Source organism: Mustela putorius, unplaced genomic scaffold (genome assembly GCF_011764305.1).
Source record: "Mustela putorius furo isolate JIRA1106 unplaced genomic scaffold, ASM1176430v1.1 tig00000698_pilon_pilon_pilon, whole genome shotgun sequence".
Classification (NCBI taxonomy): Eukaryota; Metazoa; Chordata; class Mammalia; order Carnivora; family Mustelidae; genus Mustela; species Mustela putorius.
The window spans coordinates 6,097,838-6,125,402 of NW_025421449.1; the positions used below are offsets into that span (position 1 = coordinate 6,097,838).

General features: G+C 36.5%; 1 protein-coding gene across 10 annotated transcripts in view; it reads left to right on the forward strand.

The window, feature by feature from the left end:
- SAMD8 (sterile alpha motif domain containing 8) overlaps positions 1-27,341 on the forward strand; it is a 50,632-nt gene extending 23,291 nt beyond the window's left edge. For 5 of the 10 annotated variants that reach the window (XM_013044305.2, XM_004769349.3, XM_045083515.1 and 2 more), the window contains 5 exons: positions 3,630-4,222; positions 14,209-14,304; positions 16,297-16,414; positions 22,343-22,493; positions 22,666-27,341. In XM_013044305.2, the coding sequence (XP_012899759.1) occupies positions 3,630-4,222; positions 14,209-14,304; positions 16,297-16,414; positions 22,343-22,493; positions 22,666-22,970 (1,263 nt within the window). In that variant the 3' untranslated portion in view covers positions 22,971-27,341. Of the gene's footprint in view, positions 1-526; positions 1,031-3,629; positions 4,223-4,564; positions 5,631-11,706; positions 12,166-14,208; positions 14,305-16,296; positions 16,415-22,342; positions 22,494-22,665 lie in introns of those variants that run through there. The other 5 variants (XM_045083516.1, XM_045083518.1, XM_013044308.2 and 2 more) reach the window with 5 other exon arrangements.
- Positions 27,342-27,565: the final 224 nt, after the last annotated feature.

The window sequence follows — 27,565 nt, forward strand, 5'->3', positions numbered from 1 at the left end:
CTAGATCTACCCAGACTGTCAGCTCCATCTCCTCAGCTCAGCAAGTCTGCCAGGCCTCACCCATTTGAGTCCTGTGTCACACATCACTTGGAAACTCTCAAGGCAGTAAGCTGGGGCAGTAGGGCTCACTTTGTTTTGCATCTCTCAGGGAACTTTTGATCTAATGCCAGTGTCTTGAAGCTAGATTTTCACCCCCATATATTTTGTCTATTATTTGGTTGTTTGAGGTAGGAGAGTAAATTGGTCCCTCTTACTATATCTTGGTCAGAAACAGAGTCTCTTTAACTGATAATTTATTCATATTAATTATTGATTAAAGTTGAGAGTGTTCTGTGGTGCCCGGGTGGCTCAGTTGGTTAAGCGTCTGGCTCTTGATTTTGGCTCAGGTCATAATCTCAGGGTCTTGAGATAAAGTCCTGCATCAGGCTCTACGCCGGCCTGGCACTTGCTTGGGATTTTCTCTTTCCCGCTCCCTCTGCCCCTCCCCCTCAAAAAAAAAAAAGATGAAAATGGTCTTAAAATCTTATTAACCTAATTTCTTCATTTTTTTGATTTGTATGAAACTTACAGCTGCCATATGTTTGTTCAAAGTCTCTTGTTTCATGTAGTTTCTATGGCACAACATAAATATTAAATTGGCCTTAAAGCCTTTTATCATATTTTTAATATACCCCTTTAGAGCAGGTTTCACAGTGTTACCTAAATATGGGTCTCTAACTATATGTAGTAGCATACAATTAAAGGACATGTCCTGACTTGATGAAACACATTAGTGGAGTGTGTCATGTTTTTAGGGCATTGCCACAGCAGGCTCAAAGACTTCCAGAAGGCTTCCTTGTGTGACTCATATTTTCTAACAGCTAAAACACCAGTTTCAAAGCCTATTAGCCTGATTGAGGGTATAGAGAACTGGTGATATAAGATGGGGAAAAAAGCTATGAGAGAGAAGATCATTTTGAGCAATGTATGAGACAAAACCCTACTGAAGGATCATGCTACAAGGATGGGAGTGACTTGGAACCCATTGGTGGTAAGCTGTTTAAGAAAGGAGGAAGCCAGCAGAATAGAAAATAAAATGACAGAAGAAATCTGGCCTTTTTGTGTGTGGGATGAGCTTCCCAAATGTGCTACATTGTAACTGCTACAGAGTTTGTAGCATGTGCTTGTTGGATATTCAAAGATGAAGTAATTTATTCAGAGCATATCTTGGAAAAAAGATGCATGTAGTGGGTGGGATGAAACCATCTGGGGTATATATATGAACTAAAATAGCAAAATGATATTTTAATGGAATTTTATATACATGTAATAACTTATTCTAAATAATATACATTAATGTGTATAAAATTCCGTGTTAACCTGTATAAAATGTGTAATTCCTTGGCCTTAGGGATGGTGTTGTAGCTAAAAAGAGCTGAATAAGAGAGAGTTCTTATAGCTCTATAGTATATAAGAATTAGCCTTTTAAAACGTACAGGTACTTAGAGGTGGATGTGCTGTTAAATTTCCTAAAACTGAAAAGCCGTTGTGGATTGATAATATGAAAAACTCTGTTTGGAAACAAAATATGATTTAAGGCTTCCAAAAACTAGGATACTGTTTTTTAGGAATTAAGGAATATTTAGTGAGTATTTCTTGTTGGCTGAATATTTCTGATGGTGTAAGTGGTGCTCATGTAGTTAAGTAACATTATGAGTCTTCATGGCAAGAGTTTGTGTGGATAGGGGAAGAATAGGACAGTAGCAGTTTTTACTTTTCTCAGCATAAATAAGCATAGAAAGTTTTTCATAGCCAAATATGCATGTTATAAGGAAATGATAAACACCAAAATCAAGAGTTATTTCATCTGGGAAGGAAAGGAAGGGGATGATACCAGAGAGGGACATTCGCTTGTATTGATGTTTTGTTTTTGGCTTTTTAAAACAAACATTTAAAATATAGTTTAACATACATAGAGAAAAGTGTAGACCATAAGTATACAGCTTCTTGAATTTTTACAAAGTGAACATACCTATATACTGATACCCAGATTAAGAAACAGAGTATCTAGGGGCACCTCGGTAGCTCAGTTGGTTAAACCACTGCCTTCGGCTCAGGTCACAATCCTGGAGTCCTGGGATTGAGTCCCACATCAGGCTCCCAGCTCTGTGGGAAGTCTGCTTCTCCCTCTGACCTTCTCCCCTCTCATGCTTTCTCGCACTCTCTCTCAAATAAATAAATCTTTTAAAAAAAAAAAAAAAGGAAAGAAAGAAAGAAACAGAGCATCTGTTTAATTGGAATTATTGGAATTATTTTATATTTTTTCAAGCAGGGTAATGGGCACATGGGTATTTCTTGCATCTTTCTTTGCTGTTGTTGTTGTTGTTATGCTTTGAAGTTTGCCTACTGTGTTTTTTAAAGAATCCTTTCAGAAGGAAAGAGGATCTTTAGAAATCTGGGAAATGCCAGAAAAACCCACATGCTTTAGTAATTGAGAAAAGTACTTTAGGGAAATAGGGTTTTTTTTTTTAATGTAGGCCTTTGTCTCCTGTGTATCTTATAAACCTTATACAGATCCAAGTTACTGAAAGTTTTAAAATGGAAAAAGAATATAAAAAGAACTGTATGGATCAAAGTAGTAAAAATTATTAGTACTTTTTGAAACAGTACATTATTGGCCTTCTATAAGCCAACATAAAGTTTGGGTCTTCAAATTTGTGAGTACATCAAAATGACAGTTTTCTTTTAAAAATTTTGTCACTGAAATCTCAGTGGTAGTTTAAGATGGAAATTGCTTAATCAGTTCTAAAATGGTATATTCAAGGTGTGGAAAGAAGGAACTGAGCTATTAAGATACTTAAAGATATTTATATCTGGGCGCCTGGGTGGCTCAGTGGGTTAAGCCGCTGCCTTCGGCTCAGGTCATGATCTCAGGGTCCTGGGATAGAGTCCCGCATCGGGCTCTCTGCTCAGCAGGGAGCTTGCTTCCTCCTCTCTCTCTCTCTGCCTGCCTCTCTGCCTGCTTGTGATCTCTCTCTGTCAAATAAATAAATAAAATCTTTAAAAAAAAAAAGATATTTATATCTCATTTACAGGCTTTATATCTGTTGTAGAAATCGTTATTTTTATAGTAGATAGAAATATGTTTAAGGAGTTTCCTAAAACTAGTTATCTGTCTGCCTTTGTGTTTTATTTTTGTTTTTGTTTTCTCATTTTGGAGAAGTGGGAGATACTTAATCAGACATGAAGATTTCTGAAATTTGGTTTATTTTTATGTATTACATATCTTTATCTCATTTTATGAAAAGCATTTATACAGGATTTTTCTCAATTATTCTCAACAGTAGGCTTTTTCTAATTAAGTTATGGTTGCTATGGTGTGGAAAGGCCATTTGTAAAGTAACTTTTTGTAAAAATGTTTAGTCATTAGTCTTCCTTTTGCTGTGGGTTTATATGCATAAAATTATTAGAATGTTAATCTACTGAAAACCAATCACTGAGTAATTTTCATTCCTTTTATTCTCTTCTAGAAGTTAATAGATCAATGTAAATAAATTGTTGTTTCTGGTATGTTTGCATGTTTTTGGTCTTAACGGAGTTGTTAGGACACACTGAAGATTTTGTTTTGTTTTCCTATTTTCCCTGGACAGGCAGTGGAGGAAGAAATGGCTCTTCCTAATCACCTTTGCATTCGTCGCTGGACAACCAAGCATGTAGCTGTTTGGCTGAAGGATGAAGGCTTTTTTGAATATGTGGACATTTTATGTAATAAGCATCGACTTGATGGAATCACATTATTAACATTGACTGAATATGATCTCCGGTCTCCTCCTCTGGAGATCAAAATCTTAGGGGACATTAAAAGGTTAATGCTTTCAGTCCGAAAATTGCAGAAAATACATATTGATGTTTTAGAAGAAATGGGATACAACAGTGACAGTCCCATGGGTTCCATGACACCTTTCATTAGTGCTCTTCAGAGCGCAGAGTGGCTCTGTAATGGGGAGCCTTCACATGACTGTGATGGACCCATCACTGATTTGAATTCTGATCAGTACCAATACATGAATGGTAAAAGCAAACATTCTATTCGAAGATTGGACCCAGAGTACTGGAAGACCATATTGAGTTGTATATATGTTTTTATAGTATTTGGGTTTACATCTTTCATTATGGTTATAGTCCACGAGCGAGTGCCTGATATGCAGACCTACCCACCACTCCCAGATATCTTCTTAGACAGGTAAGTTTTATTTCTAGTTGCCAAGTTTGTAGAAAGTTGCTATAACACGGTGATAATAATGTACTTATAATAATTGTGTTTTTTATTATTATTTTGGTTGATGCACACTTTGTTTGCTTTATCTGGTAATATATGCAGATATACTTTGGAATTGCCTTTTTGTCCTGGAGTAAATTAGACATTAAGCCTGTGTGAGTGGGACAGGGCACTGCTTTTTTTTTTTTTTTTTTTTTTTTGTAGCTACATCATAGCTTGTTGGGCACTTGAGATTATAAAAGGGTTTCATGGAATGTTGTCTGTAATAAATGAAATTTGGTTACCTTTTTTTTTTATGATGAACAGGGTTCAGCTTTTCCAGAAGTAGGGGGAGGACTCCTATATTACCACAATTGGAATTACCACAAATAGTACTGAAAAATACTGATTCATTGATAGTATCTTGTTTTTATGAAATGCTGAGTGAATAATAAAGAATATAGTATATGCATATGAAAAATAAGAATAGAACAAATTTTGAAACTGTTAGCTTTTATGTTTGTGATTTTTAAAGCTTTTATAGTTTGTAGAGCTTTCTTGTTTGTTTTTATAAACCGTTTTACCTTTCTGAAACTACCTTGTAGTATGTGTTTTTTAAAATGAAATGAATCAGTGTATCCATACTACAATGTCAGAATGACATACATACCACATTTTGTTTCTCTCAAACCCTGACTAAAAATATAGTAAAGAGGTTTTTGTTTGTTTAAGTGGAAAGCCTACAAAGATAGGGCAGATAAGAGAGGAAAAAACAGTCATACATTTTTGGAAGTTTGAAAATAGATGTTTGAGTGGCAACTAACAGACCTAAAATAACTTAATTCTTAAACAGCAGTTAGGAAAACAGAACCAACCCAGTCTGTGTTGCAGATTTCTCAAAGTTCTGGATATTGCAGGTAAAAGGGTGGTGCTAAATACGAAGAATCTAGGGAAACTGTTTAAGAAGCTGTTAGATCCCTATATCTCCTCCTCTATTCCCTACAGTTTTCCCAACTATAAACAAAAGAACCTAAGGAAGTAAGGAAGAAAGCCATGTGGATATCTGGGGAAAGAGTATTCTGGGCAGAGAAAACAAGGTGCAAAAAATCTTGAATTGTTAGTATCCTTAGCATGTTCAAGAAACAGCAAGTGAGAGATGGAGAGAACTGTTGGAGATGAAGTCTGAGAGGAGACAGGAATCTAGATTGTATAGTGACTTGTAGACTGTTTTCTGGACTTTAGCTTTCATTCTGAATGAAAAGGGAAGCCATTAGAAAGTTTTTAGAAGAGTACAGTGATCTAACTTCCATTTTAAAAGGTACCTATGAGGCGCCTGGGTGACTCAGTCGTAGGCTTCTGCCTTCAGCTCGGGTCATGATCCCAGGGTCCTGGGATCAAGCCCCGAATCAGGCTCCCTGCTCTGCAGGAAGCTTGCTTTTCCCTTTCCCACTCCCCTTGCTTGTGTTCCTTCTCCGCTGTGTATCTCTCCGTTAAATAAAGAAATAAAATCTTTAAAAATAAATAAATAAAAGGTAACTATGGTTGTTGTTTTGAGAATAGCCTAGGTGTGGGAAAGCAGGGATTAAATTAATTGAATTCATCTAGACAGAAATGAGGTGAATTGGATGAGAATAATAGTGGGAGAGATGTGTGAAAGAGTCAAGTTCTATTCATATATTTAGAAAGCACTGTGACAAGATTTGCTGGTGGATTTGTATGTAAGGTGTAAGAAAAAGAAAAAAAGTCAAGGATTACTCTTGAGGTTTTTGACCTGAGCATCTGGGTTGGAGTTGCCCTTTACAGAGATGGGAAGACTATGGAAGAAGCTGATTTGGAGAGCAAAAATAAGGATTTGGTTTTGGACATGTCAAATTTGAGATATCTTTTACACAAGATCAGATGTGACATAAGAGACAGAAAGATGAAGGTAAAGCCATGATGTGAGATAAAGTATTCTAGGGAATGAGTTTGGAAGAGGAAAGAAGATTAAAGATGGAGCCCAAGAACAGTGTAATGGAAGTCTTAGAAGTAAGGCAAAACCCGCAAAGACAACTGAAAATGTTAGGGCAGAAAAAAAGTAGTATTCTGGAAGCAAACTTAAAAAAAAAAAAAAAGAGTAAGAGGGCAGGAATAATTAATAGTTAACTGTGTCAAGTTCTGCTGAGGGATCAAGTAAAGTGGATAATTGATGACTGGATTTAGCAAAGTGTTGGTCATCTGTGACCTTTACAAGAGTCAGTAGGAACAAAAGCTAATTGTTAGGATTCAGAAGAGAATAGGAGACTTTCTGGAACTTAGCTAAAGATATATCTCCACAAATATGAAACAACATATGTACAGATTTATTCATGTGACATTATTTGTAGTAATTGTAAATATGGGAAATTTAAATGCTTATCCATGGAAAACTGATCGAATATACTATGGTACGTCTATGTAGCAGAGTACTATTTAATCAAAGAAGAGTGAGGAAGATTTCTAAGAACTGATATGAACTGGTTTTAAGTGTGGGGCAAGGAAAGTATAAAATGAGTAAAACGGCTCTTGTTCCATAAACCATGGGAGTGCATAAAACCAATGAAAGCATGTCAAAAGAGTGTACAAGTCAGGTTGAAGGGGCTTGCACTGAGCAAACTGGAACAATTGGAACATCAAAAACATAATTATGATAATGATTCTAATATATTGAGTAAGAGAGTCTGTGAATCCATAGTGATAAAAAATGGTGGGGTGAGAGGAGATATTCTTCAAGAATAATATGAATAAATGTAGATGGCCTATTTTGCAATATCCAACCTATTATTTGATTCAGGCAAGTCATCAGTTGATGCTAAAATCATTAGGTGAAAGGTCAAGGATGTTCACATAGTCTGAAAATATCTCACGTATTAATTATAGGGAGAATAAGGTACCTTGATGATGGCATGATCTGATATGCATCGTTTTAATCAAATGAACAAATACAGCCTTACTGTGGGACAGAGTGATATTATGTGCATTGGATGTGATGTTCATCATCTATAATCTTGCCCCTCCCAAAATATAACCTGAATCTAATCATGAGGAATTTATCAGACAAATCCAGAACATGGAATAGTTCTGAGGCTGAGGTTCTATATAGACTATATAACCAAGGCATAGTGGGAGCAAGGAGGAAGACTGGCCTGGAAGAAAAATGAGGATCTTATTTTTAAAGTTTACAGTTCAGTGGTTTTTAGTATATTTACAATTGTGCAACCATCACCACTAATTCCAGGACATTTTCATCACCCCAGAGAGAAATCCCTGTCCATTATCAGTCCCATTCCATTCCCTCCTCCCTCCATTCCCTGGCAACCACTAATCTATTTTCTGTATCTGTGGATTTGTCTGTTGTGGACATTTCATGTAACTGGAATTATAAAAGAAAAGGTGGCCTTTTCTTATGATTGGCTTCTTTGTTTTTTTGTTTTGTTTTTAAACATTTTTTTTAAAAGATTTTATTTATTTATTTGACAGAGAGAGGTCACAAGTAGGCAGAGAGTCAGGCCAAGAGAGGAGAGAAAGCCGGCTCCCTGACAAGCAGAGAGCCCGATGCGGGGCTTGATCCCAGTATCCTGAGATCATGACCTGAGCTGAAGGCAGAGGCTTAACCTGCTGAGCCACCCAGGTGCCCCTGATTGGCTTCTTTGATTTAGCATAATGTCTTTAAGATTCATCCATACAGTAATATGTATCCTCTTTATTACAGAATAATACTCCATTGTATGGATATACTACATTTGTTTATCTGTTCGTCAGTTGATGAATGGTTGTCATTTTTTGGTTACTATGAATAATGTTGCTTATGAACATGTATGTACAAAATTTTGTTTAGACCTATATGTGATTTTCAGTTTGCAGTGGGGATTTGAAAACAAATTTTGCCTTTTTGTAGTGCCTCCTACTACAAATCTTTATGCTCTTAAGCATGTAAGCTTTATTCTTAGGAGAATGGTAGCAGGTAGTGTCAGTGTTCTTCCTTATGTACTTTCAGATCTCTTTTTCATTTTCTTGCACACGGATACTCCCAACATCCAGCAAATGTGTCTTTGTTGAAGAGCTGCTTCTGAGCTCTTGAACACGTTTTATATGCTTGGAAAGAGAGGTAAACATGCTTAGGACTTTATATCCCACCAGCAACAACCCTTAGCCAATGACTGATGAGATTGGGTATACATATTTTGTTTCTCTTCACTCTAATTGGAACAACTTTTTGGTCAGACCTATACTGTCTTTCAAATTCCACACAGGATTGAGCCATATTTAACCCTTGCCATAGTTACTCCACAAGGCTTTGTTTTATGTCTCACCCTTGCCTTGCTTACTTGCCTTCCTGATCTCATTTCCTTACTACACTAAGGTTTCTCTTGGGAACACTCCTGTTCACTTTCACACTGATCTTTGTTTCAAAGTCTGCATCTAAAGCTTATGTCAACAATCCCAAGAACCTTAGCACATCATAAATAGAAATTTAGAAGGAGAAAGGGATGCCTCTGTAGGCAGGCCCACTTAACAGCAGTGAGAGGGGTTAGCTGATAGCCATAATAACAAGGGAAGAACCAGAAGCACTCAAAAGCAAACATAACTAAAGGAAAAACTACTCTAGTCTGGAGCTTAGCCTTCATTCCTCCGTAGTCCCTGAAGTCATTCCCACGTTCAGTGCAATAATCAGTGTTCACAATCATGACTAAATTGCCAAAGAAAGTTAAATTTTTATCCAGAAAAAAGAGGCATATCCATGTGTAATGCATTTTAGAAAACTTTGCATCAAAATAAATATGAGGGGGCGCCTGGGTGGCTCAGTGGGTTAAAGCCTCTGCCTTTGGCGCAGGTCATGATCCCAGGGTCCTGGGATCAAGCCCCACATCAGGCTCTCTGCTCAGCAGGGAGTCTGCTTCCCTTCCCCTCTCTCTGGCTGCCTCTCTGCCTACCAGTGATCTCTGTCTGTCAAATAAATAAATAAAATCTTTAAAAAATAAATAAATAAAATAAATAAATATGAGATATTGAATAAACATTTCCTTACAACACTTCACTAAAATGAGAGTAAAAGGAGATAAGGGGGAACCCTACAATCCCATGAAGGCAAAAACAGTGATAATGCTGAAAGTTTGGAAAGTAGAACGCTGAGTCTCTATTGTAAAATTGGGGATGGAGACTAGCAGTGTCCAAGAGGTGAGTTTATTTGTATTTCAGAGCTCCAGAAAAACTCTTAAAACAGGTGGCACCAGGCATCTTTCATAACCATGTACAGATAAATATGGGAGAATTGGTTGAAAAGCAACTTTCAAAGCTTTTAGACCTCTATTCCAACAGAAGATAGGTGGAATATTCTCCAGACCAGTTAAATGTGAGGGACTCTGGGATACCATGCCCAGATGGTGTTTTCAGTATGTTTTCAAGGTGGTTACTATAAATTTATATACTGATCACTGAGACTTCCAGCTCCCATCCTTAAGTAGCCAGACTTCCCATCCCTACTCCTACCCGGAGCCAGTTCTCTAAGCAGAAAACAGATTTCTCTCCTTAGAAAACCTGCACAGGAGAAGAGGACTCTAGATATTGTGGTAGGGGAGATATCTCTATCTCCTCAACCAGACCTCTGCTCTATCACTCTGCAGTGAAACCCACAACATGACAAGCCCAGTCCATGTATACAGAGCATCAAATTATTATTTTTTTAGTACTTCACTATCAAGTATGAATGGTCAGTCAAGAATGACCAGACATTTAAGTAAAACAGAACAATGCAAACAGGAAAAAAGCAAAGTAGGAAATACAAAATGGGGAGCAGAAGAACACTTCAAAAAAAAATAAGCATGTTCTCACAGATAAGAGATGTTGCATTTTACGAGACAGTAACAGAATTTCTATAAAAAGAAATTCAGAGGAAAGAAAAGCTTTTGGAAAATAAAAAATGGAAGTAGAAATTTAAAATCCAGTAGACTAGTTGGAACACAGATTTGAAGAAATTGCCCAGTATGTAGAACAAATGAAAAGTAGTGGAGAGGTCAGTCAGTGGAGCATGCCACTCTTGAACTTGGAGTTGTGGGTTTGAGGCCCCCCATTGGGCGTAGAGATTACTTTAAAAAAAAAAGAGAGAGGAGAAAAGGTAAGATCATCCAGTTGACCCAATAGCAGACAAAAACAGTAAACAAAAAACATAGAGAAAAAGGGAAGATTATTTAGGATGTAAGGAAATTACCCAAATTCAAAGGATGTGGCTTTCCAGATTGAAAGGGCCCACTGAGCACTCAGTACAAGAAATGGAGAATTTCAAAACACTGGATTTAGGCTGAAAATCCTAAAAGCTTCTTAAGAGACCGATCAATTAACATACAAAGATTAGAAATCCAGATAGAATCAAACTTCTTTGCAAGTGTGGAAGCTAGAAAACGAGAGCAGTTATCTTTAACTTTCTAAGAGAAAATAAGGTCTAACGTAGAATTCTCTGTCCAGGCAAACTACCAGTTAATTATAAGGCTAGAACCAAGGAAATTTTTAAGTTTGTAAGTCTTTAAATATTGCAAACTTTCCAACCCCACATCTAACTAAAATTGCTAAAATGAAAAAAAAAATGTATAATAACCTGATGAGAATTTAGAGCACCTCCTACTCTTTCATATATTGCTGGTAGGGATGCAGAATGACAGAACTGCTTTTAAAACTGTTTGACAGTTTCTTAAAAAGCTAAACATACTCTTAACATAGGACAAAACAGTTTCACTGCTAAGTGTTTGCCTAAGAGAAATGAAAACATATGTTCATACAAAGATGTATAGTGGTCTTTATTCAAAACCACCCAAAACGGGATATATCCAAATATCCATCATATATCCAAAATATACATCCACCAGTGAATGGATAAAGAAATCATATAAAGAGTGGATAAAGACTTACACATGAAATAACATGGGTAAATCTGAAATATATTATGACAAGTGAAAATAGCCAGATACAAAAGGTATGTAGATAAATACTGTGCAATTCCATTTATATGCCATTCTAGGAAAGGTAAACCTATATAGGACAGAAATCAGTTGAGTGGTTGCCCCATGGCTAGAAATGAGAGAGGGGATTGATTATAAAGGGGCACAGGGGAGCTTTTTGGAGTGATGAAAATTTATCTTTATTGTGGTGGCGGTTATATGACTGAATATGTTTGTCAAAACTCATTGAACTGTACACCCAACAGAGATGATTCTCTTCTGGTTGTTAATTAAGCCTCAGTAAAATTAACATTAAAAACAAGTTAAGGGGGTGCCTGTGTGGCTCAGTCATTTGAGCATCCTGACTGTTGGCTTCTGCTTATGTCATGATCTCAGGGTTGTTTGGGAACACTGCATGAGGCTCTAAACTGGGTGCGGAGCCTGCTTAAGATTCTCTCTCTGCCCACCCCTTAAAAACAACAACAACAACCAAGTTTATCCTTCGCCTATGTTTCTTAGAAAATGACTGGAGGATATACATCATCAAGACTGAGGAATAAATTGAAAAAGAGGAGAACATGGATTCAGGAGCCAAAGAATCTAATACAGAAAAGGTGAATTTCCAAGACGAAGGTCAAGTTTTATTTCAAAAAAGAGCCATACAGGAGGACTAGAAAATGCAACCATACTAAATTGGCGGGGGGTGGGGGGGAGCTCTAGAAGAAATATCCCCAAAAGAAAAAATTGAAATTGATAGAATAGTGAAATTGAAGATGAATGGTGATAGGCATATAAGAAACAGAGCAAACCAAAAAAAGCTGTATTTTAGCTCTAGAGAGTTCTAAGAATTTCTGCTATAAGAAAGGGATTATTCTTTACTGACTCAGTTGTAAATGATATTTACAAACTTACGTTAAGTAAAAGCCAAAATTTATTTATTTATTTTTTTAAAGATTTGTATTTATTTATTTGACAGAGATCACAAGTAGGCAGAGGCAGACAGAGAAGGGAAGAGAAGCAGGCTCCCTGCTGAGCAGAGAGCCCGATGTGGGGCTCCATCCCAGGACCCTGGGATCACGACCTGAGCCGAAGGCAGAGGCTTTAACCCACTGAGTTACCTGGGCGCCCCGCAAAATTTATTTTTAAAAAAATTGTGCAACAATATTGAGAATAGGGAAGAGAAAATGGGAGTGGGTGGTAGGAGGGGGGCTAACTAAAATATACAATGCTAAATAAGACATGAGGGTGAAAGTGATTACCTCTGGGGAGCAAGAATTAGGTAGGGGGTGGGACAGAAAACTTAATTTCATCCTAAACATTGTAAAACTGTTTTACATACATTTTTATATATATATGTATACACACACACACACATATTTTTGGACATGCATGTATATGTATAGGTACAAATACGGTTTTTTAAAATGTTCATTTTAAATGTTTATATGGTTAAAAGTCACTTAAAGGAATCTTTCTTTTAAAGATGTATTTTTTGAGGGGGGAGGAGCAGAGGGAGAAAGAGAGAAAATCTCAAGCAAACTCCATGTTAATTAAGCACAGAGCCCGATACCATGACCATGACCCGAGTTGAAACCAAGAGTCAGATGCTCAACTGACTGAGCCACCAAGGCACCTCAGGAATCTTTCTTTTATCTGAAAATTTCTGATATGTGATACAATACAATACATGATACAGTACAATATATGATGCAATACAATATGATACAATAACCCATTCCCCAGTAATGCCAGATAAATAAGGCCGTAATAGATTAAAAATACAGAAGAGGGGATGCCTGGGTGGCTCAGTTGGTTAAGCAGCTGCCTTCAGCTCAGGTCATGATCCCAGCGTCCTGGGATCGAGTCCCACATCGGGCTCCTTGCTCCGCAGGGAGCCTGCTTCTCCCTCTGACTCTGCCTGCCACTCTGTCTGCCTGTGCTCGCTCTCGCTTGCTCTCTCTCTGACAAATAAATAAATAAAATCTTAAAAAAAAAAAACAAAAAAAAAAAAACAGAAGAGAAGTCTTTTTTCTGAGGTAACAAATAAAAGGTAAGTCCCCGACTAAAGATGATTGACTCTCTTCACTAACTCTGAATAAGGTTTGCAATGGACTATTAATATCTTTCATTCAGATTTCATGTTTTCTTTTTAATAAATACCTTTATTTTCTTATAAAATGAACACATTATTGTACAAGAATTCTTAGTGGAAATGTACAAAGAATAAAAATAAGACAATAATCCTACCAGATGACCTGTTTGCACTAACTCATTTTCACATTTACCCTATTCCTTCCTGTGTCGTCTTTTTCTCCTCCTCCTCCTCTTATTATGTATGTTTTTATTTATTAAGATTTTATTTTTAAGTAATCTCTATACCCAGTCTGGGGCTCAGACTTAAAACCCTGAGATCAAGAATCGCATGTTCAACTGCCTGAGCCTGCCAGGTGCCCTCTCTCTTTCTTTTTAAATTTAGAAATGTGACATATACTTCACTAATGAATAATCACGGGAGCTGTGGATTTGGTGAAGAAAGAGAAATCAATTGAAAAGAGAGAAGAAAATAGGGATATAAAACAAAGGAGGGCACAGAGAAATAAAGGAGTAAAACAAAACAAAAACTCTATTGCCTCTAAAACAAAACCAAATTTGTTCTAAGAAAAAAAAAAAAGTCAAGTTCAAGCCCTGATTCTTCAGTTAGCACATCATGCATGAAGTGAAACTTTTCCCATTGATGTTTGTGGACAATTCTGTATCCAGGTCAACATGCTACAGAGAAGAAGAAAAGGGTTTTTAACCTCTTCACAGAGAACCATTAATTGGGAATCACAGACAGCAAAGAGGTTTTGGTAAATGGAATACTTCATGAAACAGGTTTTCCCCCCCAATTTCTTTGAATACCATCTCCTAAAAGAGATAAAAGTTACTAGGAAGCAATGAGAAGAGTATCTTATTGCAAAGGGTGTCAATTACATACATACACTTCTTGTCAGTCCAAAATGTAATTTTTTTCTGTTCCAGTGTTCCTAGAATCCCATGGGCCTTTGCCATGACAGAAGTATGTGGCATGATTTTGTGCTATATTTGGCTCCTGGTTCTTCTTCTTCACAAACACAGGTACCTCAGTTATGCCATTAAAAGACAAAATATTTCGACTGTCTTGGATAAAGTTCATCAAACCTTGTTTCTCCCTTTGAAGTTTCCTTGTTAATTTCATTTAGTCGTTATGGAAAATGTTTCGGGTTTGATCAACAAAAAAGTCACTGTGAGGTAATATCTACATATTTAGTTGTATTCTGAATATATTCTGCAGGCAAAGATCAGAGATGGTGATGTTCAGCCATGAGCCAACCAACCGCTGATAGTCTAGCTGTAACTTTCTTTGAAAAAAAAATCAGAAATGTTTTTGTGGAAGAATAGAAACTCCTCCAAGGACAGTCTTTGGTCATGGACAGTGTTTGGATGAAAGAAATTCTCTGCTTGGAGGAGGCCTATTAGAAAAGAGATTATTTTGCATACCCTGTACATCTAGTCAGTGTGGTTTGCTTAAGATGATACAGGAAATTGCTGAATAGGGAAAGGGCTTCTTTGGCACTTTCACTAAGAAATATAAAGGAGAGAATTTTTTTTATTAAAATGAAGTGTAAGGGGAAGCTTCTTTTCTACTTTAATGCAGGGAAATTACTTGATTAAGTAAAAAAATAAGGCATAATGAAAAAATTTTACAAACTATGTAGTTTATAGATCTGGTTTCCATTGTCTGTGAACACTGATGAAGAACAGGGACACTTTATTGAATTTTTTATCCTCTCCTCCTCACCAGGAAGGATCTGAGGTAAACCAGTGATGGGCTTTAGGTCCCAAGCAGCAGTTATTTCATTGCTTTGACGTTGAAAAGAAAGGTTGATCATTGCTATTGTCATACTGGTAGGCTATCATTTGCTTCGTTTCCATTTTCCAGCAATATTTTTTAACTCTGGATTGCTTAAAAACAGAGGTGGCTTAAAAATGTGTAGTATCACTGCTGCTTTGTGGTTTAACTTTGGCTCACAAGACCCTATGAATTTGAATTTTCCATTCTTCTAAACAAGAAAGAATTTACCATATAGGAAATTTTGGTAGGTTTAGCAAAGCACAGCAGTGGCCAGTTAATTACAAGTTTTGGTGTTTAATTGGTCAAAGAAAGTGTTCCTCTCCAATGTTTGGCCTTTGTACTGCTTTCATTAGAATCACCTCGCTTTTGTTAAAATGTGGTTTCCTAGGTTCCACACATCCATGTACACACTAAAATTTGAGATCTCTTGTGTTCATTGCTTCCTTGAGGGTGAGAAGAGCATTTTGAAACCATGTAAATCATAGTCCCTGTGCTTTAGATTATTATAGTCTGTTTTGGTTTGGACATTTTAAAAAATAATATGACAGCACAAGTGAAATCACAATGCAGTTCAAAATTTTTGCTAGGTATATTTAATATAAAACTTAGTATTTAAAAAATTTAGTATTTTTATACTTTAAGTTTTAAAAAGTTAGAGAATGTTTAAGATAGCTACTATCAGTAACCAATTTACAATTTTATTATTCAGCAAAAATTCCCTAAAACCCTATTTAATTTTACCTTTCATGAAGTAAATAATTAAAGAACAATATATGAATAACAGCATTAACTTTAAACCAAGAGTCAGGGTAGGTACTAGTCCTTCTTTTCCTGGATAGTTCCTTTACTTTCTCTTAGCCATATCTTCTTATCAATGAAATGATGCTCTTAGGTGAGCACTGTCTAACATGGCAGATACTAGCCACAGGTGGCTACTTAAATTAATGAAAATGAAATGAAGTCAAAATTTACCTCCTTGGTAAAGGAGTGCTCAAGAGCCACATGTAGATAACCTTATTGGGCAGTGCAGTTATAGAACATTTCTGTCATTACAGAAAGTTCTATTAGACAGTGATATTTCAGATCTAAGATTCTTTAAGAATTCTGTCTTCTTCAAAGAATCTAGTTCTGGTAGTTTTCCTGCCTGCTCTCCCTTTAAGTAAACACTTGATTCCTGGAGATTTTTGGTTTGCTTTCTTCTGATCTTTCTCTCTTTTTGGTCACTCTGTTCACAGGTCAATACTTCTCCGAAGGCTCTGTAGTCTGATGGGCACGGTATTCTTGCTTCGCTGCTTTACCATGTTTGTGACCTCCCTCTCCGTGCCAGGACAGCACCTGCAGTGTACTGGAAAGGTAGCCTGCTACCTTCTTTATCATTCTTGCTTATTCTTGGTGGGTTGATGGCACCATATTTGTAACAGGGCTAAAACTTTGCATTTAGTGTTAAAATGCTTTTTAGGGGTGCATGCGTGGATCATTTGGCTCAGTGTCCAACTCTTGATTTCAGCTCATGTTATGATCTCAGGGCTGTGAGTTTGAGCCCCCAGCATCTGCTTATGCTGGCCATGGAGCCTGCTTAAGATTGTCTCTCTCTCCCTCTGTCTCTGCCTGTCTCTCCTTTCTAAAGAATAAATAAATAAATAGATAGATAAAATGTTTGAAATGTCCTTTTTAGCATTTTTAATATCTGTAATAAACCTCTAGAAATAATTCGGTAGAATCCTTAAGCCAGAATCTACCTCCTTTTTACATATGTCCATTGATACTGGTTCTTTGCTGTGGAGCTATGGAAAACAAGTTTCTTTCAATTATCATTTTCCCTTTCTCACCATCATGAGCATCTTTAGTTCCTCATATTGATGTGGAAATGTTCAGATTCAGAGCAGAGGAAGAATTCTTGAGACACTTTGCTGCAAAAAGGTGGTTTTATTAAAGCACAGGGACAGGACCCATGAGCGGAGAGATCTGCACTGGGGTTGTCACAGGTGACTGATTATAACGTTCAAACTGAGAAGGGCTTAGGGACTAGCGTTAAGTCTCTAGGGAATTGTGGAAACAAGGTTTCCAGGGCCTTGAGGGGGTTAGCTATTGTTAGGACAAGGTCATTTATTACTGTCTAGTAAAACCTTAGTCATGACACCCTTCAGATGTATATCAGGGGTCCATTATCTTGGAGGATGGCTACTGCCATATCTTGGGGGATAGAGATAAAGGAAGTTTCCAAAGGATGTTTTTTTTTTTTAATTTATTTGACAGACAGAGATCACAAGTAGGCAGAGAGGCAGGCAGAGAGAGAGGCAGTGGGGAAGCAGGCTCTTCCCCACTGAGCAGAGAGCCCGATGCAGGGCTCTATCCTAGGACCCTGGGATCATGACCTAAGCCGAAGGCAGAGGCTTTAACCCACTGAGCCACCCAGATGCCCCTCTGAAGGAATTTTTATATGTTAAAGGAGACTTATAGGATCTTGGAGGTCAGGATAATGTTAAGCTAAAATTGCCTTTTGCCCTTAGCAAAGTATTAACATCGAGGCCCCTGAGTTCCTAGAGGAGGGTCACTCTGCATGGCTCAAGGACTTGTCTGTCAGTGGGCTGTAAGTTGTAAGGAAATTTAATTTTTTTCTTTTGCCTTTGTTCTCCATATAAATATAACATGACAGTGGTCCCTTTGATGTCCTTATCACTTCTTTTTAAAAAGTTTTCCATTTGACTATATTCCACTTAAAGTACACACTATTCTAAACCTCACTTTTTGCTGGGATATACTAAATAATGGCCAACTTGTTGTTTTTGTTTTAAATTTTGTAGCTTGTTTTGGTACATTATAGACAATATCTTCTCTTCTGATTAAATTGCGAGAGGAGAGATTATGCAGATGGGAACAAAAAAAAAATTTTTAAACCTGAAAATCACCTGTATTTTACATACAAAATTGGCCTTCGTGACTCATTAAATTTGGACAAAAGAATTTATTATCCTATTTCTCTAAGCCTCCGTGCTTTAGCTATTTATTGCCAAATACTCAGATATCTGTGTTGGCGCCTTTGTTGTAATTTTAATGTTGTTTGTATATGTGTAAAACAAAATTATGTGTCAGCTCTTCTGTTACAATATAAATAGGTGAAATGCTAACAAGGAAGATTAAGCAGCCAAAGGATCAATAACTAAAACTACAGCCCTGAGCTTAAGGGTGACATAACTTTCTCCGTATTAGGAGACTGACCAGTAAGCAAAGGAGAAGGGTTAATATGACACTTAGGATTTATTGTGAAGACAGTGTTTTATTTTTCTGAAAATATATAAATTAAAAAGAAAAAACATCATATTCCCTCTCTTTTCACCCATCCCATAAATAATCCTGTTAACAGTTGGGTATATAGCCACATAGATTTTTTTTTTTTTTTAAGATTTTATTTGAGGAATTTCTGAGTGGCTCAGTTGATTAAGCATCTGCTTTTGGCTCAGGTCACGATCCCAGGCTCCTAGGTTTGAGTCCCACATCAGGAAGCCTGTGTTTCCCTCTGCCTGCCACTCTGCCTGCTTGTGCTCTCTCTCACTCTCTCTCTGACAAATAAGTAAATAAAATCTTTAAAAATATATATTTTATTTGCAAGAGAGAGCACAAGCCAAGGAGGAGGGTCAGGGGGAGAGGGAAAGGCAGACTCCCGGCTGAGCAGGGAACCCAGTGCAGGTCTCGATCCCAGGACCCTGACCGAGATCATGACGTGAGTCAAAGGCAGCCACCCAACTGACTGAGCCACCTTGGCGCCTCCACATAGACTGTTTTTAAGCATATTCACACATTCATATAAGTTTATATAGTAGATACTTTTTAAATAAAAGATAAGATTATATTGCAGACACTGTTCTTCGGTTTATATTTATTTAATAGTATGTTGTTTACTTTCTTCCTAAAGAAATACATATGACTATATCTCATCTTTTTTTTTTTCCTTAAGATTTTATTTATTTATTTGACAGACAGAGATTACAAGTAGGCAGAGAGGCAGGCAGAGAGAGAGGTGTGGGGGGGAAGCAGGCTCACCGCTGAGCAGAGAGCCCAATGCAAGTTTCTATCCCAGGACCCTGGGATCATGACTGGAGCCAAAGGCAGAGACTTTAACCCACTGAGCCATCCAGGCATCCCTATATTTCATCTTTTTAATAGCTGCAGTGTCCATTGTATGATTTACCAGTTTCTAAATCATGTACATTTATGTTTTTTCCAAATCTTACTATTTATAAATCATGCTATCATAAATGTTCTTGTGCACTTATGCATTTTCTGTTATTTAATCATCTACTTAAGATAAATTCCTGTAAGTAGAATTATGAAATCAAAGAATATGTACATTAAATACATACTGCACAAATACCCAGCAGAAAAAGTAGATTTATCACTACTACCAATACTGTATTCATGTCAGTTTTCCCACTCCTGTGCCAGCACTACTCAACTATCAATTATTGGAGTCATTGCCATTCTGATTGATGAAAGATGGTGATATGAGACTTTTACAGTTTTATGTTTTAAAGGTTATTATTTATTTCTTAGAGACCATGAGCAGGGGGAGGGGCTGAGGGAGAGAGAGAGAGACAGAGTGAAAGAGGGAAAGAGAGAAGCAGGCTGCCTGCTGGGCAGGGAGCCCACCTCTGGGCTTGATCCCAGGACCCTGAGATCATGAGCTTAGGCGAAGGTCGACACTTATGCCACTGAGCCAGCCAGGTGCCCCTACAGTCTTAATGTTCTATATTTCTTATATATATAAATTTCTTATATATAAATTTCTTAACATTTGAATTTATTTCTGCACATGATGTGAAGTAGAGATAGAATAGTTTTCCCCGGCTAGTATGGTAATGGATTAGAAGATATTTTAAAGAATAAAAATATAAGCTTATTATACTGAAAAGAGAATTTTCTGTAGCAGAGGGATTTAATTGTGGGTCAGCCACTAACGAGAATGTTATATGTGCATTGGGCTCTAATGTGTGCTACAAAAATAAATTAGATACCATTCCTCTACAGTATGGATAGCCCTCTTTCTGTCTCTGATGACTGTGTTTCATTATCAGTTAGTTATATATGGACATTTCTATTCAAATATGCCCTAAATACTGTTAATTGTTTTTATATTATAATATAACCTACTTATTGACCTGTATCATTTGTAGCAGTTGTTAAAAATAGAAAGTTAAGGTGATAGTAACTAGCAATCAAGTCCCTTACAGCAAACTCCGTAGGGCATTTTCATTGAAATAAAGTAATTGCTTGAAATCTCATTCCCAGAAGTAGGAGGTTTAGGGACAAAACCAAGAACCTACCTGTTTTTGAAATGTAGCAATGGACCCACCTTAAGGAAAGAAAATACAGAATATTTGGGACATTTAAAATTGGAAGGGACAAGGAGACTGGGTATCTGAGCAATTATTGTTTTCTTTTGACTGGCATCACTTGTTTCCTGCCCTTGTCTGAGAGGTATTTTCCTAGCAGTCTCTGTTCTTCACTGCCTGATTTATTATTTTCACAAGAGTACCGTCTCCAGCTCTATTCTCATTAGAGGTCTTAGAAGAACCAAACTGTATGTATTTTAGCAACATCTCTTTTCTTTTCTCTAATAATAGATCCCTTTTCCTATCTTGCCCTTCAATAAGGCAGAAAGGGAAAGCTGGGTAGTACATAATCAGCAAGTGAGATTTCTAATGAAATTGTGTTATGAGGTTGTTTCTGTTGTTAATTAGCCATAGTAGAAACTTCAAAACGTAGGCCTTTAGGGGCGCCTGGGTGGCTCAGTGGATTAAAACCTCTGCCTTTGGCTTGGGTCATGATCCCAGGATCCTGGGTCCTGGGTCCTGGGTCCTGGGATCGAGCCCCACACCAGGCTCTCTGCTCAGCAGGGAGCCTGCTTCCTCCTTTCTCTCTCTCTGCCTGCTTCTGATCTGTCTGTCAAATAAATAAATAAAATCTTAAAAAATAAATTAATTAAATAAAACATAGGCCTTTGTTTTTTTGTTTGGTTGTTTGTTTTGTTTTGTAAGGTTATTTTCTTTAAAGCTCTAATTGACTTTATTGAACGATTCATGAATTGGGTAGCACCCCTAGGAAGTAGAGAGGCCCTCTAAGACATAGGACTTTGGAATTAGACTTCCTGGATTCACATCTTGGTTATGTTACTTACCAGCTGTATGACCTCTCTAAACCAATTTCCTCAGCTGCATAATTGAATCACTTCATGGGATTGTTGTGGAAATTAAATACAGTAATACATAAAGCACTTAGCAGCATGTCTTTCACATAGTAAAAACATGTAAAATTTTAGGAATTCTTTGTACTGTTACTATGTGTTAAATGCTTGCTTTTTTTTTTTTTTTTTTTTTTTTTGAAAGAAGGACCATTACTCAAACTCTTCCTCCAAATGGATGGCTTTTTTAAGCTTATATATGGGAGTTGGCATTGGGTTTGGCTGTTAATAGGAAATTCAAGATGGCATGGTTTAATAAATAGTGGTTTATTCTACCTCATAAGAGAAATATGAAATTAGGTCATGTGAACCCATATGGACTTATTAAAAACCCACGATTCTTCTGTCTTTATCCTCTCCTATCCTAACACTTCTGTATGGAGTTCTCAAAAACCCATGATTCTTCTTTGTACTTTCCTGTCCTCACACTTGGCTTGCATCCTCAAGGCCACTTAGTAGTCCAAGATGGCTGCTAGAGCTTCAGCTATCATGTCTGAGTTGTAGGCTCAAAGAAGGAAAGGTGAAAAAGACTTCCTCCTAGTTGTTTTTTTCCTTTATAAATAGCCTTCCCACAACTCTTTTACACTTTCATTTACATCTTATTTTATAGAACTTAGTCACAAAACCACACCTGCAAGGGAGGCTAGGAAATGCAGTGTTTTGGTTGAGTTCATCGCTGTGTCAAATAAAGTAGACATTCTGTTACCAGTGAAGAAGGGAAGAATAGATACTGTCATAGCCTCTTTCTTAATGGCAAGAACAACCAGCAAATACTATTGTATTATTGGATGAAAAACTTGAAAATATTTTGTGTAATAGTGACCTTTTCATTGTAAAGGTAATATTTCTGGTAATATTCTGGTAATTACAAGTTGACCACACTTTCTTGATGTCTAGAATGAATTAATTAGACTGGGAGGCTGGTTGCATTTGTTCAGATCTTATTTCTAAGTCATTCGGCATTTGAATTTCAATGTGAGGGATGTTTGGAAGCCCCTACCTCTCTAGACATTAAAAGCACTAATTTGTAGCTTTCTTTATAGATATATGGCAGTGTATGGGAGAAACTACACCGGGCCTTTGCCATTTGGAGTGGCTTTGGTATGACCCTAACTGGTGTTCACACTTGTGGAGATTACATGTTCAGTGGCCACACAGTCGTCCTAACTATGCTGAATTTCTTTGTCACTGAATGTAAGTATCTCTTTAGTGCTTCCATGTATTAGATGACTGGCTACAGGGTAGGCTGAGGGAAGGGTGTCAAGTTCTATGAAGAATGAAAGTAGCAGACTGACTTAAGAAACATGTGACTTAGAAGCATTGGAAAGAATGTGGTTTTAAAATGATCTTTCTGTCCTTTTCTCAGATACACCAAGAAGCTGGAATTTCTTACATACTTTATCCTGGGTTCTCAACCTCTTTGGAATCTTCTTCATTTTGGCTGCTCATGAACATTATTCCATTGATGTGTTTATTGCCTTTTATATCACGACAAGACTCTTTTTGTACTACCATACTCTAGCCAATACCAGAGCATATCAGCAGAGTAGGAGAGCAAGAATTTGGTTTCCCATGTTTTCTTTTTTTGAATGCAATGTGAATGGTACAGTACCTAATGAATATTGTTGGCCATTTTCAAAACCAGCAATAATGAAAAGATTGATTGGCTAAAGTCTATCTTTGTAATGGGTTCATGGTTAAATATGCAGTAGTTGTTGAAAGTGAATAACGTTTGCTTTCTCCCCCTAAGCTGTTCCCGGATGCCTTGCATTTTGGCTTATATGTTGACAAAGTGAAGTTCCATGTTCTGAGCAAGGCTATGATTGTAGAAATCCAGAAAGAGCAATGAAGAGTCCTTACATATCCGTGTGAGTAGGAAGCTTAAGTAGATGTTTCTGACCCTTCTCTTTCAGCAGACTTAATGTTGTGATTGAAGTCAGGCTGTTACCCTCACCTGTTGAGAACTTGCTTATTGAATTTAAGTAATTTGGTGATTGAATGTGTTTTTTTTTTTTTCTAACTTCATTAGGACTCTAGTCAAGAAATAATTTTTTCTAGGTCCTTATTATCTTAAAGGAAAAACCCCTACCAAATGAGCAGTACTTGTTCTTTGAACTAATTTCTGTCTTTTAAAAAAATGCAACTCTAGAAAGTGATCTGTGTCACTAACAAATAATTTCTGCCTCTGAAACAACTTTAAGAAAAGTATATTGAACATTACCAGGATGCCTGAAACAAGACGAGAATGGAAGGGGCCATGAGGTGACAAAAGTACAAATATAGTATTGGCATTTTTCACCAAAGAGGCAACAAAAGATGCAGTTCCTCTTTTGTTCTGAGGGTTCAGTATGACTGTCATTAGTGTTTATAAGGGAAAAATGGCTGCATCCATAAAAATAAAATTGGCTTAATTTTAGTGAGATAGGTACCTGGAACAACTTTGTGCTACAGTTGTTATTTAGACATATGACAGCCCAATTTTATGCCTTTAAATGATGTTACTTAATTAGCTAAATAGTGGAGTGTGTTACCAAATGTCAGATAAAGTTCTTATGTCTATAAGTAGGGAGGTATGCATGCAAAGAATATTTTTTCTGTTTTTGAAAAGAAATTTATAACGGTTGCGGGCATAATACAACTTTTTGGTTTTTGAAATTTGTCATTCTTGGCCATCAAAAGTAAACAGTCTCAGATATATTTGGATGTGGAAAAAAGGTTTTGTTGTTTTTCTTTTTTAAATACAGTTGTGTACATACATTCTTTCTACTTAGTCTTAATTTGGCAGTCAGGAAGTGATATAGTTAGTTGCCGTTTACAACACTAGAAATTTAGTACCTTAAGTAATTTGACCTTTGTGGTAACATTTGTCACTTTACTTTTAATGATTCTGGTTAGTAGTTATGACAGAATGGTTATGGAATTGGCTTTTGAGCCCCAACTGATTGAACTTAGTTACTTGGAATATTAATTGCATGGTTTTTACATTTCATTTTAAAGCAAGGAGTTAGAAAAAGTGCTGGCATATTGAGGTCTAAAATTAGGCCACTTAGCAGAGACCCACTCCTAATGTGGGTGAAATATTTTATTTTTGCACTTTAAGTCATATTCCCACCCCTGTATAAGCTACAGAGGAGCCTGAATGGATTGGGCAGGAGAAGAATATTATGCAAACAAATTCCAGCCCGTGCTGAATGATCTCAATTTGAGTCGACTCTGAATATTATTTTTTTTCTCACCTGAGAAATGGCACAAGGCAATTCAAGTTTTATTATGCTTGTAAATCTCATACTTCAGAATCTTATAATATCTTAAATTATTGATTCTAATACATGCCTGGGACAAAAATGTCAAGATTTCATCTAAGGAAACTGCATGATCATGAAGGGTGAGGGATGTTTCCTATACTACTTAAAGTACTTTGACCCTTGAGGTCAAAGCCGTGTAACTGCCATTCTTTACAAGTGACAGAGCAAGACCATATTTAGCTAGGGACGATCGAGTGTTGGCTTTTGGAAAAATGTTTGAAAAAAATCTGTGGCAACATTAAGTCAGGAATGTTAGATAGCTGCTTAATGGTAAACTTGCTAACATCAGTCTTCTTTCCTTCATATGGATTCTATTCTAGAACAAAATAGAAAAAAATTTCAAGTAATTTTGCAGAGCTGTTGACATCGAGAGTGCCTAACAGCAGTCTGCAATGAGGATTGTAAAATAAGTTTTCAGCCTCGCATTTATCATATCTGATTTGAGGAAAAGGTAAGCTAGATTTATAATTTATTGTCATAACTAATACAAGGCAGTGTTTACATAAATTCATCATCTCCAAGTCTCTTGGAAAGTGTTGATACAAAATTCTTTTCCATTTCTTTTTTTAATATGAAACCTGTATTTTAGTTGTTTTTTTGTTGTTGTTTTGTCCAGAAATTTCCAGATTTTGTCTTTTTTTTTTTTTCTTGTTAAAATGTAAGCCATTGGAAGAGTAGTATTTATATTCACATTTTGGCGGTGAATGGGCCTAGGTGGAGAAGCTACATACGTATTTTTTTCTCCTTTCTACAGTTGAAGACTTAGGAGAGGCTTATATTCTTAAATACTGAGACCTTAGTATAGAAGGAACCAAGAAGGTTTTTGGTTTGGGGATACAAACTAGAAGTTACATTGAAAGTTCTTGATGCCTTTCTCTATAATTCTGGTGGCAGTGTAGCCTTTTTTTTTTCTTTCCTTCCTTTCTTTCTTTTTTTTTTTTTTTTTTTTTTTTTTAATGTCTGTGCAGGGCATTGTTACTGAAGGGTATTGAAGTTCATAGGGAGTAAGGAGGTTTTGAAGATGGCAAATAAGCTATTATCACTGAATAATTTGGGAGAAACTTTTTGGCTATGCTGCAGAATTTTCAAATGGCTGTCCTCTCCATCATTCTCAGTGGCCAGAATTGCTAGAGTAAAAATACAACTTCCACATGCTGGGTCTGTTTTTTAGTTGTTACTGTTTTTTTTTTTTTTTTAATCAGAAAGCAATGAGAGTAGCCTTAGAACCAGTCAGCCAAAGAAATGTGGGCTGTTCACAAGAAAGAATCCATTGAGTGAAGACCTGCTGGTTTTATAACTCTGACACCGCAAGTGGTGTTCTTTCTTGCCCTGTACTTGCTGAAGTATTGTTACTCAGAATTCCAAAAATCTTATAATTTACAAACAGAGAACAGAGAAGCCAAACTCTTTTATAGTTTATATGAAACAGTCTGTTTTAGAGACATCTGTTTGGAAAGTGTTACTTATATATTCAAAGTCATATTCATAACACTAACTTGCTTGGAGTGTATTCCGCAAAAGGTAATTTCATCATGAGTTTTATAGTAAACATTTTTTAAACATTCTTGGTCCAAAATGCTTGAGAACGTTAACCATATTCTTGTTTTAAACTCTGTGATCTAATAAACTTAATTCTTTGATAGTCTTTTTGTAGACTTAAGTTATCCCTTACTAAGAGTAACTAGCAGTAATAGTCATGTGTCAGTTCTTTAAGGTATTCAGGCATTTGCGATAAGAAAGTTCTCTTTTAGAATAGTCCAATAGTTTTCTTAAACAGTATTGGTTTCTTTTAGATAGTTTCAAAGCCAACAAAGCATGTCAGTTTCAATGCCATCTTCACTTGGCAGTTAAGGTGGTTTGCATTTGTAAAAAGTGAGCCTGAATTACCCCTACACCTCTGTAGAGACTTGTTAGTAAGTCAAAAGTCAGGCTGCTTCAGGTGACCAGTGAGAAAGGAAAGAAGTTGAGGGTTTTTCCCTCTTTGTGTTTGAGTGGCTCTGAATGACTGAAATTACTATGAAAGTAGGTTTTGGTCTCCCTCGCACCTACTGCTCACACCCAGTGAATGCCACCAATTTCAAGTAACTAAAATGTGGCCTATTACTTTACGTCAAGTTCAATAAAAGTATCTATGAAATCTGTAAACCATAATTCAGCGACCAGTAAGGTTGGTTTTAGAATATGTTCTACTCTAAATTAGCCAATAGACTTTTTGTTCAGTGTATTCCATATTTAAGCATAAGGAAGATTTGTGTCTGATAGGAAGGAAGAGGGAATACTATGATAATCTCATTATTATTTCAGGTCTCTTTCAATATGAACTACTGAGTTGTCTGAATGGTAGCCAGGCCATGTTATTAATGTCATCTTAAAAATGCTTAATTTTAATAATTTTTTATTCAGAGAATCTATGGATTATTAGGACAATTGAAGTATTTCTGATATGGAACAAAGGAAGTGGAAACTGGTACTTAGTGGGGGAAGCAAAATTAGCTTGGACTAAAGTGGGCATGTTTTGTTTTAAGAACTCTACCTAAATGTAACTCTGTCCACAGAGAAACTAGTATTACTTGAAGATGTGAATGTTCTTGTGGTAGCCATACCTTGAAGCACAGTGTTGTATATAAGTAAATATCTTGATTCTAAATTAAATCCAGATTTAACTAATATATTATTTTATATCTTTGTTGTATTAAAATGTTTAAAAACACTAAAAATAAAACATTTCAAAGTTGAATTGCAGTCTCTTATTTGAATGTCTTTGCATTACTACTGCAGCTTGTCTATTTTTTTTACAGGAAATTTTTATTTTTGCAAATGATTGGGCCCAGCAACTTTAAATTTTAATATAGTATCTAGTTCCTGGCTCTTACTAATGCTTAGTTGTCTCTTAGATAAGCCATTTGCCCTTTCTCCTTTCTTTTGTGTAAACTAGGAAAGAAAAGTAATCTTCCTGGGGTA